The sequence below is a fragment of the Gopherus flavomarginatus genome, chromosome 2, assembly GCF_025201925.1.
Source record: "Gopherus flavomarginatus isolate rGopFla2 chromosome 2, rGopFla2.mat.asm, whole genome shotgun sequence".
In the NCBI taxonomy this organism is placed as follows: Eukaryota; Metazoa; Chordata; order Testudines; family Testudinidae; genus Gopherus; species Gopherus flavomarginatus.
The window spans coordinates 271878697-271891320 of record NC_066618.1 but is presented as its reverse complement, the minus strand read 5'-3'; the positions used below and the strand labels follow the sequence as shown (position 1 = coordinate 271891320).

General features: G+C 38.3%; 1 protein-coding gene across 4 annotated transcripts in view; it reads left to right on the top strand.

Moving 5' to 3' along the window:
• The window catches only part of CSMD3 (CUB and Sushi multiple domains 3), a 1198342-nt gene that overhangs the window by 1008825 nt on the left and 176893 nt on the right, over positions 1-12624 (top strand). For all 4 annotated transcript variants that reach the window (XM_050940462.1, XM_050940461.1, XM_050940464.1 and 1 more), the window contains 3 exons: positions 8076-8194; positions 10489-10558; positions 10992-11108. In XM_050940462.1, coding sequence (XP_050796419.1) covers positions 8076-8194; positions 10489-10558; positions 10992-11108 — 306 coding nt within the window. The remainder of the gene's footprint in view (positions 1-8075; positions 8195-10488; positions 10559-10991; positions 11109-12624) is intronic.

Genomic DNA, 12624 nt, shown 5'->3' with positions numbered 1-12624 from the left:
AGGGTGGGACTGTATCCTGAAAAACAGTGAGTCCTAAAAAAGGTTTATGGGTGATGGTATATAACAAATTGAACATGGCCTTCCACTAGAATGCTGTGTATTGGAGTGCTCATATATTCCTTGGATATATAAAAAAGTGAGAAATGAGTGGGGATAGGGAACTGGAATTACTTCTCCTTACAATATTGGTGAGGCAGAATACTGTGACAAATTTTGGTGTCCACAATTTAAATTGGATGTTGAAGAATAGGAGTGTGTTTAGAGAGCTCAAAGAATAAACTGGTATCTAGAAAACACAGATTACATTGAGAGACTTAAAGAGATGAAACTATTATTTTATTTGAAGAGGAGATTAAAAAATGACTTGATCAAGATCTATAAGTACTTACAAAGGGAGAAGATAACTGAGGGTAGCACTCAATGTATAAGAAAAAAGACAAAACAAGATCCAAGAGCTGGAAGTTGAAGCTAGAAATATTCAAATGGAAAACAAGGCACAATTAACCAGTTGAACAGATAACCAAGGGATGTGGCACATTCTCCATTGCTTGGAGATATAGATATGGATATAAAAGATATTCTCTAATTCATCCACAAGTAATCAAGCTCTATGTAAGAATTATTGAATGAAGAGCTATGACTTGTGGTATGCAGGTCAGATTAAATTATCATTATAATCCTTTCTGGCCTTGAAATCTATGAAATTTTGTAGATTGTTTAAGTGAATCATCATTGAGGAAGAAATTTAAGATGTAAAAATTATAACAATTACTCATCAAATATAATATAAAAATTAAAGTAATTGAATTAAATACAAAAGCACCTATATAGTTTTAAATTTAACATATGCATAATCCTCAAGTGTAAGAACAAATATGTAAGAGCATAAAAATTTCACAATTTATTCTACAATATATAGAATCTCAAAAAATGAGTGTGTGTGTTTTTGCATGTGAGCACAGTTCTATATAACCAGGCAAAATAGTAGAACTTGTGTAATTGAGACTTAAAGACAATACAAAACATGCTCTTCACACAAACATACACCATCACCACCACAAAACAATATTGTTCTGTGCTGCTGGAATACTGTGAGAACCCATTCTGTGTCACACCAAACAATGGTTGTCAAGGATGGACCCCTGGATCCTTGTTTATCACATGTATTTGTTTAATCTGACAAGAAGGCAAATTCTTCATTATATTGCACATGGTGTGATGAGAGTTGTGGGTTAGGAAAAGGCATCTTCAAATATCCCTTCTTATTTTAGCAAGGGATTGAAAGGGGTGATTTGATCAGACCAGCAGAGGAGGTGGCCACTTCCTAGAGTACTGGGTGGAAGAAGGCAAGGGGGTTCTAAGGCTACCCTGCCTGCTCAGCGTGCACATAGTGGTTTCTACTTGAACCTGGGCTTTGGAGAGTAGAGTAGAATCTCCACTTTGCTTGGTCATGCATTGGCCAGTTTAGGAGGATGAGGGAGATGATTGGCTCCAGTGAAAGACCCCACCACCATTCCCTATGGTGTGAATCCCCAAGCACACAACAGTCATTTTTGCTGCTGGAAGGTGCCCCACTCCTCTGCCTTATAAGTGCTGTATCTGTCAGAACTGGGTTTCCAGGCTTGTCGAGGGTCTAACCCAATCTCCTTTTGGGATCAGGAAGGAACTTTTCCTTCTGGGCAATATTGGCAAGGTGGCTTTTCAGTTATTTGTGTTTGTTTTTCCACTTTTCTCAGTGTCTTAGAAGTAGGGAATAATAAGCATAGAAATAACATCCCATCCATCAACATTCCCCCACACCACCAAAAAATGGTATTGGGATCATCAATATGGTCCTGACTTCTGTCCAGTGTCTTTTGAGCATGATAAGAGGCTTTACGGTTCCAGATTCTGGGGTAAACCTGAGCACATGACCCACAGGGACTGGGAGATCCTAACAGGCCGTGAGGTAAAGGGAAATTTTAAGTCTTATAAGAATGAGCCCCCATTATCTGTCCTCTTGTATTCCTTCATGATGGGAAAGTGGTGGGATTCTGCAGTGGGATGAATCAGGATTTTGATAGCAGAATGTGGTCAAAGGAAACCAACCCTCATTCTTTGATTGCATTGCATTAAGACAAGATGGTAAGTGATTTATTTGTTTGTAATTCATTAGCGTGTCAGACATTTGTGTTGCACATTCCAAGTAAATTAGATCAGCTTAGGTCTTGAAAGTGGGCATTTTGTATTAGAGCAGATACTTTATTTTAGCACTAGTTCTTCTTTTGTATTTACACTGTCATTGCATAGAAACAGATATGAAGAAAATTAATTTAAGAGGAAGCCTACTATAAATATGCAGATACAATATGCAGTATAATTGGCATTTTCTTTCAATGTGTTCATTTGTATTGTTTTTCACTGGAAGTAAACATTTGGAAATTTCTTAACATTTGGAAATTTCCCATCACCTCAGGTTTACTTCATTTGTGGTGTTTCATTTTTAGAGCAGATTATTAATGGAAAAAAGGTATTTGTGAATATTTTAGGGGAGAAGGCATGAAAGAACTACACATTTGCTCCTGTGGTTTCACAACCCTTTTCCCTTTATCATTCGTATAAGTAAGTTAAGATTTTTTTTATTTTATTTATTTATTTTTAATCACAAATATTCAAGAGATGCAAAAGTCTTGAGAAATATTCTTGCACTGGACTGGCCATGTTGAAATTCTCATTCTCTTGTTTATTAACAAGGTTTATAACCATTAGAGGAGTGAAGTTCTGGAACAGCCTTCCAAGGGGAGTAGTGGGGGCAAAAGACATATCTGGCTTTAAGATTAAGCTTGATAAGTTTATGGAAGGGATGGTATGATGGGAGAGCCTAATTTTGGCAATTGATCTTTGATTACCAGCAGATAAGTATGCCCAGTGGTCGGTGATGGGATGTTGGATGGGATGGGATCTGAGTTACTGCAGAGAATTCTTTTCTGAATGCTGGCTGGTGAGTCTTGCTCACATGCTCAGGGTTTAGCTGATCGCCATATTTGGGGTCGGGAAGGAATTTTCCTCTGGGGCAGATTGGGAGAGGCCCTGGAGGCTTTTCGCCTTCCTCTGCAGCGTGGGGCATGGGCACAGACAGCTGGTGGATTCTCTGCAGCTTGAGGTCTTCAAACCACAATTTGAAGACTTCAATAACTCAGGGTATGGCTACATTTGGAATTTCAAAGCGCTGCCGCGGCAGCGCTGCGAAGTGTGAGTGTAGTCAGAGCGGCAGTGCTGGGAGAGAGCTCTCCCAGCGCTGCATGTAAACCACATCCCTTACGGGTGTAGCGTGCAGCGCTGGGAGCCGCGCTCCCAGCGCTGCTGCCCTGATTACACCGACGCTTTACAGCACTGTATCTTGCAGCGCTCAGGGGGGTGTTTTTTCACACCCCAGTTGCAACGCTGTAAAGTGTGAGTGTAGCCAAGGCCTCAGACATAGGTTAGGGGTTTGTTATAGAAGTGGATGGGTAGGGTTCTGTGGCCTGCTTTGTGCAGGGGGTCGGACTAGATGATCACATTGGTCCCTTCTGACCCTAGAATCTATGAATCTATGAATGTTTTAGACATCCAATTAAGAAGCAGAAACAACTTAGGGGACCAGTCATACACTATGAATACTGATAGTCAAAATACACAGTATGTGAGCACCCTATACTATCAGCATCAATAGCCATCATGTTACCACTAGATAGTTTACAGGACTTCTGCCAAGTCCATTAATGAGGATGCATAAGGAATGGTGTCCCTAGCCTCTGTTTGTCAGACGGTGGAGATAGATGGCAGGAGAGAGATCACTTGATCATTACCTGTTAGGTTCACTCCCTCTGGGGCACCTGGCATTGGCCACTATTGGTAGACAGGATACTGGGCTAGATGGACCTTTGCTCTGACCCAGTATGGCCATTCTTGTGTTATGTTCTTAAGTAATTAATGTAACATAATAAATCCCTCTGAGTTCCCTCATCATATGATTCACTGGTAGTTAGGGAGTAACACAAGGATAAGGAACACAAGTGGGGTTTAAGTTAAATTGTTTATTTATCAACTGTCTTTTTATTAAGTGAAAGAAGGCAAAGCAGTCTGTTAACTGTGGAGATTGTATTACTGCTGAATTTTCACAAGGAAAAAAGGAGCCTGTTAACAGTACAGATATACCGATAAAATAAAGGTTAAAAACTACCTCCATCCAATTTCCTCAGCTCAGTAATCTGAAAGTTCAAATGGTTAACAAGTAATTTTCACCCCATAAAATGTGTTGAAAACAGGGCCGGCTTTAGGACAATTCCCCTGAATCGAGTCGTGCGCCTAAGAGGGTCCCGCGCCCTAAAGAAGAGCGCCAAACTTTTAAATTTTTACTCACCTGGCAGTGGTCCGGGACTTCAACATGGGTCCTTCACTCACTCTGGGTCTTCGGTGACATTTCAGTGGTGGGTCCTTCAGTGCCGGGGAAGACCTGGAGCGAGTGAAGGACTCACCGCCGAAGTGCCGCTGAAGACCCGGACTGCTGCTGGGTATTCGAATCAGGCCCCACAGTTCCTAAAGTCAGCCCTGGTTGGAAAATACTATTTTTATTTTTAATTGGCATTTCTGAACCTACTATGTATTGTTTTTCAAATTAGCATTTGTGACCCTGGTTTCATAAGAACCTTTTGTAAGAAGCTGTAAACAAGTTTTCAGCTTACTTTCATAGTGGCTTAACAATCAAAAGGAAAGTTGTCATGATTAATATTTAAACAAAATGTTCAATTTTTAAATATGGAAGTTCTTTTTTATGGTTACTGAACCAATATAAAAATTCTTTCAAGAGATTTGTATCCCAGAAGGAACTTTGTGGCTACACATCGAGTAGCCGGAAATATTTGAGTTTCATGAAAAATGCCTATATTTGACCAGATGTAATAATAGTAATAATAATAATAATAATTAATAATATTTTCTTGTATTTATTCATAAATATAACATCAGTGTTTCTAACAGTTGCAGTTTTACTAGTGGTGTATTTAAATAGTGTGGAATACCAGGAATCATTTCGTACAGATATTTAATTTTTTTTTTATCAGTAATTCTTATAAATGTTCTTCAGTGGACTAACATTTTAGTTCACATTCTGTTTAGCAGTATATGTGAGTGTGTGAAAGAGAGAATGTTAGAGTACGTCCAGACTACCCGCCGGATCAGCGGTTAGCGATCGATCTATCGGGGATCGATATATTGCATCTTGTCTAGACGCGATATGTCAATCCCCAAACTTGCTCCTATCGACTCTGGAACTCCACCAGAGCGAGCGGCGGAAGTGGAGACGACGGGGAAGCCACGGCCGTCGATCCCGTGCCGTGAGGATGGGAGGTAAGTCGAAATAAGATACGTCGACTTCAGCTACGCTATTCCCGTAGCTGAAGTTGCGTATCTTACATCGACCCCCACCTCCCAGTGTAGACCAGACCCTGGAGAGAGACAGAGAGATGATGGGGTGGGTGTGTTTATATATCTTATTGAAGCTTTTTAAAATAAAAGAATAAGTATTTGACCAAACCTCATTGATGCACTGTGGTCTTCAAGGGGTAGCGGGATATTTATCAGAAGTAAACAAGTTGGATCACTTTTCCAGGATTCTAGGGAGGGGCTATATCCATAAGTGTTGTTATAAGTTTAGGTGTTACCATACCTTTTTTGACTGGGGAGCATTGTGTGACATTAAAAGATTTTCTATGCCCTGGAATTAAAATTGCACTGACAAAATAATAGTAAAGGGTTGTACTGGAGGAAAGATAGAGCAGGTGACCTAATAGTGGAGGTCTTTTTGTCTCATGGAATCATCAGTAGTGGACCTGGTGAACTAATTTCTATAATTCTATAATTTCTATAATTTACTAACAAAAACTCAAACCTAAATAATGAGGATTATGTTTTCAGTTATGACTTATTAATACATGAAAACAGTAAATAAAGTTGTGAAACAAAAAGCCATTTCTTAAGTTTCATTACTATATATGTCTTTTTTTTTTAAGTCTAGTACTGATATCACACTGTCTGGAGTGGCTCATGAGCAAGAATATCAACCTCAAGGCAAACTGTTAAGAAGCCGAGCACAAACCCCAAACTTGTTGTGACGTCTGTACATAGATTTCACCAACCAATAATGAGTGTAAACTCCTCAGGCACCATAAGAGATCATTTGTCCTCAAGTAATTTATTGCCTAAGTTAACAGTGACCAGAAGTAGTTACCCTCAGTGATGTGTTTGAGGGTCTATGTTAGTTATATCCAGTTCCTGATGATCAAATGTCCACAGCATAAAACACCCATCCTGGTTGTTATTCTTGGTAGTCTCAGTGAAGAGAACAATGTCTTCAATAGACATTTGAAGTGGTTTATCCAAGTTAGGTTTAAGGTATGTTTGTGTAGTGAGAAGCTTGCATCGCTGTTGTCTTGTGTTTTGCCCATTGCATGGATAACCTGTCTTCAGGCTCCAGCAGTATTAATCTAGTCGTCGTTTTCTAGCAATATACATGCATTTAAAAAGTGATATACTGCAGCTTGCTTTTTTAGGATAAGAATTACTGTCTCAATTATATGTTAAAAAAATCATCATCTTAGTCCCTAAATAGCAGGCATTGAAGTTGGATTTTTGTGTTTCTATTTTGGTGTTAACAATAAAACTAGTACTGATGCTATTATAATATTAGGCTGATGACACTTTTTAGTCATATGCAAAATACATCTCATAAAGGACCTAATTTATGTGACATATTTTGTATGCCACTAAGAACTCTGTCAGCTTTCAATTTGAATATACTATATACATGCACTCTTTTAAAGAGAAAAACTAAATTTTCTCTGAAAATTCCAGATGAAACACTTCCAGATGAAGCAATCAGTCACTTTAATAGGTTTTCAGACATACAAATGCCAATTATGACAATATTTTGACAAGGAAATCCCACAAAATTCACCCCTTAGCATACATACCAGGAGCATATGCATACAGTCCCTGATGTAACAAATCATTTCATTGTATTCCTAACTTTAAGCCTGTTAGAAGTGAGTATAAATTACTCATGCTTAATTTTAAGAACATGCTTAACTACTTTGCAGGATTGATGCCATGAAGAAGGTCTGTGGAGACCATTTCTTTTTCCCTTATGGCAGTATAAAGACATATCAATTCTTGCCAAACATACTTTCTATTACAGCTTTGTGCCTACATTCTAATCACACAAAACTGAACACTCTTGCTCCCTCCCTTCTCCAAAGCCCAACCTTGCGCAGTCCATCCCCCATCCCTGCATTATTCGCTCTCCCTCACCCTCACTCACTCGCTCATTTTCACCAGGCTGAGGAGGGTCCCTTTTCGACCAGGTGTTCCAGTTGAAAACTGGACACCTGGCAACCCTAATTTACATCTTTATTGGAAATGTCTGTACTGGTGTTCGTGTGTCTCCTCTTATTTTTCTCTTCTTTAAACAGTCCCAGTCTTATAAGCCTCTCATAGAGAGGTTATTGCAATCATTCTCAGTATCCATCTTAAAACACCCATCTATTTCTGTTATATACTATTGTAGATAGCATGAGAGCATTCACTACAGTGGTGGTGCTATATTATTTTCTGAAGTATGTGGATATAATGGGGAAAATGTTTAACATGACATGGTGGCTTCTGTTTAGTTAAGGCTTGTGTAAATATGACATGTCATGAAAGACTGCACGGTTGAATAAAAAATATCTAATGCTGAACTAGAGGATCAGGCAAGAACCTGTATAGAAAGGTCCTCCTCACTGGGGTGTGGGGGAGTAACACTTCACATTTTGTGCAATCTGGTTTACTTCAAAAGAAAGACATTTTTGTTTTCAGAACTATTTTATATGAGCCACAAGAATAAGTCATTGCTAAAAGCTGTGTACAGGTTGGCAGAACTTTAACCGTGGGCTCCTGGAGGCACCTGAGAGCCACCTCACACTTGCCGGTTTGCAGCATCAGCCAATATGCAGAGCAGTTTATAACTGAAAACAGATGAAGTTTACACTCCAATTGTTAAACTTTTCAACTTTTCACAGCTATAGGTTTGGACTCTTGCCCCGAACCACAGACCCCTAGCAATGGAATTAAAATTGGAGATAGATACATGGTTGGAGATGTGGTCTCTTTCCACTGTGATCAGGGATATTCCCTTCAGGTAGGTCAATTTTACAGTTTCAAAAATCTGTCTTTCACTTCTTCAATATTTTTATGTCCAAGTTCTTCTGTATCAACTCCACACTGAAAATGTCATCATACTAGACTAGATTATGGCTTTGCAGGGCTGATAAGTCTCTCCGTGTCAAATGTATGATCTACCACTATCCAACTGTCCTCCAAAAAGTGGGTATGTACTTGGGTGGCTAACCCAAGCCACTGCCTGTGTTCTCCTGGCTGCACTGCTCTATTTAGTGTACTAGCTTGAGCAGAGCTAGGACAGCTACATCTGTGTGAGCTGGGAATCACACTGCCAGCTCCAAGTGCAGACATAATCTAAAATTCTCCCTCGTATCATAACTTTCCTCTGTTGAGGCAGGGGGTCCTTTACACCCTTAATGGTACAGCGGGATTTTCCTCTTAATGATAAGCACAGTTACTAAGGTCTCTGTTGTCCAGTAAAGAAACTATTAGGAATCCAGTTCTATACTGGACAGCCAGAGGGGGTTATATGAGATGACTAGTATGCCTAAGCTGAGACCATGTGCATATATGGTTTAAATGTTTTCTATGTTTGCAGCTCATAAAGATTTAGAAATCCCAACCACAGTCAAATCTTTAACATAGATTTGTAAATCATAAGGATCAGAATCTGGTTCACTTTCTGGGTTTGGTTATGTAAGTGGTTGCTGTGGAGTTCCTTGCTCCCTCTGCTTAGCAACAGGAGGTAGCCTGAATGACAGAAATAGAAAGTATGTACACAGGATGGCAGAGCTTTTGCAACAGGAATGTTTGTTTTCCCTCCTTGCCATTATATTCCTTGCTCATCCTCACTCAGTTCTGCAAACTGCTATTTGGGTTTGTGACTTCTGTCCTCATCTTTCCTCATCCTGCCTCCTTCTCCCCTAAGTCTTGGGACCATCTGAATGCTGTGACTTCCCTACCTTTCAGGATCAGCTGATGGGGCCTTTGCCTCTCCTAATGCTTTTCTTGCAGTTCAACTGTGACCTTCTGGAGGTCTCAGTTCATTCCTTATGTTCCCTAGAAAAGGAAGGCAGCATGAGGATTATTGTAGGAGGCTGCCATTAAGGAGCAACACAACAATTATATCTCTGTATTTTCACCTTTGTTTTATTTCATACAAAAATACTGGAACATGAACAGATGGATCACACAGAACATGTGAAAAAAACAAATTTAATAATTAACAGCATAGACCGTACAAACACACACACAAAAAATCCCATTGGACTGTTCTGCCGTAACATACACTATGATATTGTCACTTTTGTTTTGTGTCAACTCTGAGCTGATAGCAAGCAGTAAGATGGAAATGCTTTTTTTTCCTCTACTAGGAGAGAAGATAAGAGGGCCGCAGACTAATTAATAAATTACCCAAAATTACTGTGTGTGGGCTTTACAAATACTCAGTTCCTTCAGACACTGTAGGCTTTGAACTGCAATACAGCTTTAACAATAAAAGCAGCTTATTTCAAATCAAGGTTGTAAAAATAGTTCTAACAAAATCATCTTGAAATATACACTCTATAATTTTTCAGAAAAGCCCAGATGCATTATAGTTCTTTTAACTTTGTTTGATATCCCATCCCAGACATTCATGATTACAAAAGAGATGCTGAGCCAGATAGTGGCTGTCTCTGGGTGTGTCATGGAACCATCTTGATTTAGATTGTCTTGATATACCAAAGGAGGAACTTTAGAACATTTATGGTACATATTTTGTTGTAAAAGAGCACTACGTCTTAGAGAGAACAGTACTATAACTCTAATGTTTTAATTTCTGGACACTTAAACCAATTTGTTTTTCTGTCAGGAGTGGTTTAATCCTTTAGAAAACATTTTTCTTGACCTAAATGTAAATATCTTTGTCAAATCTGCTAAAGCATCAGTATTAGAATACACTAATCATTAAACAATACCGAATTGCTTTAGTTGGATTTGGAACTTGAGTTTTTAAACTTTACAGTGTGATTCAGCTCATCAAAATGTTATGGCTAGTATCACAGAATTCAAACCTGTATTCTTAGTACCAGCAATAAAATTACAAACCATGGAGCCATTTTATAAAAGGGGTGGATAGTCACACAAGGGTTACATGGTGTGGTAAAGTACAAACTACGAAATAAGAATAGAGGTAAAACTTTTTATAAGCTCTTCTTTTTTATGCCTGTTGATGTTGTCAAGAAATATCACTGCATGTTATTTTTGTTATAACTATAAAGAAGTAGTGTACTGTGTTTGTAAAATGAATTAATATATGTCTTGTCATTGTAGGGACATTCACATATTACCTGTATGCCTGGACCGGTGAGAAGATGGAATTACCCTATTCCAATATGTTTAGGTATGTTCATTGTATATGACATTTGCTTCTTCAGGTTGCCAGACTGAAAGTTATGCAAGACTCGGAAATAAAGAATGTTTGATTATGGAATACACGTCCAATGGAGATCAGGCCAATCTATAATCAGAGTGCACTCTAAAACTGTCCTCTTTGGCAAAGCTTTCCCACAATAATTAAATATGTGGAAGAAAGGAGGAAATATGTCCCAAGTAGAACCTCCTCTACCAGGGAAGGGAGAAGAGCAGAAGACTTATCAAGTTCTACAGGGACCTCTTTAGGAAGAGCTAATGTATCTCTTAGATACTACACTGGTGAGTTCTAGAAAGAAAGAAAGAAAGCATGATGTAATTAAAATTGAAAAGATTCTAAATAGTATGCCTTGGTTTTATCTCACCTGTAACTACCTCCTACAAGTATTTCCCTCATTTTGCAGCACAATGTGGTGGTGCTATGTCTGACTTCAGTGGAGTGATTCTTAGCCCTGGGTTTCCTGGAAACTATCCCAGCAGTTTAGACTGCACATGGACAATAAAGCTGCCTATTGGGTTTGGTATGTATCCTTTCAAGAATTATCTTATCTCTGGTGTTTATGGCTTTAAAATATTTAACAATTTTTAAAAATATTTTCTATATTTATATTGCCCCACAGATTTCTGCCAGTAGATTTAAAATACATTTTAAAGATTAGCAGTGTCATAAAACTGAGAATCAGGTTATAGGGCTTGTTCATAAAGAAAACAATGATAAAATTCCCACAACTACTGTCACTAGCTTGTATCTGCTTTTAAATATACAATTAGTTTACTATTTTTAAAGTTTACCCCATCCTTTGTCATTTTATATGTATAGTATGTACATTATTTTATGGACATAGTACACAGAATACTGATTAAATAAAGCTAGAAACAAAACAGTATGAACTAAAAAATACTGAAAAAAGTTTAGCACTAAATTAATTCTCCAGCACACTTTCTGCACTTATCTTCAGTATTACAAAACCCACGCACTGTGAAATATATGCATCTATATTTGTGGCCAGCAACCTTTTACTTCTAAGAGTGGATCTGCAAAAAATTGTGTTAAATGGATGCCAATTAATTATCCGGTTAATTATAGACTTCTGGTCAGAGAAGGGAATTCTCCTCCCTTCCCTGCCAGACCAATAAGTAGCAGGACAGGAATTTTTCTCCTCATCGAAGCACTAGTAAAAGCACAACCTCTGTTCAGTTATCATTTAAATAGAAGATCTGGGTAACAGACTCAATGGTATAATAGATTTTATCAAAATGTCCCATGGAATTCAATAGGGATGGAGCCAATAGGGTTCTATGGAAAATAAATATATCTTTAGAACTTATTGTTAAACACCAAATAAATTTACCCATGAAGTGTCATTGGGCCGGAGAGAGACTGCCCTGATGACCTATCAGTTCTTACACTCACTTGAGAGGTTGGAGACCCAGCTTCAAGTTCCTTCTCCAATGAATATTTATTTATGCAAAAGGTGAGAAAGACTCCCGCTCTAGAATAGCCAAGGCATTCACATGGGAAGCATGAGCAAGGCAGAGTAAGGAATTGAACCTAGGCCTCCTACACTCAAGGTGACTGCCCTCACCACCTGGCTAGTTTGGTTTCTTGTGCCCAGAATTTCTTTCTTTTTTTTTTTTTTTCTAAATCCATAAGTGCTCAGTTTTGTCCCGATGCTAAATGGGAAAAGTTTTGAAATCTTGAAATGTTTTGTGGGACATGAAAACTATTTCCCACACAATCCCACACTTGTGCATTATGAATATGCATTATGAGTCAGTCTTTAAATTACATGTACACATACTATTTATTTTTCAACAGCACCTCTGGCTATTCAATAGGACTTAATCACCCGAGTAAGTGCTTTTTGAAGAATGGTACTTTCCTGAGTTGGAATTTTTGGTTATAGGCTTTTTTAACTTTCAAATAATCTTTATCTTAATCACTGTTTGTATGATAAAGTACTAAAAACAAAGGGCTCTTAATTTAGTTATTTTCAATTATTAATTAAATGTGACTATCCAGTCATGGCTGATTTG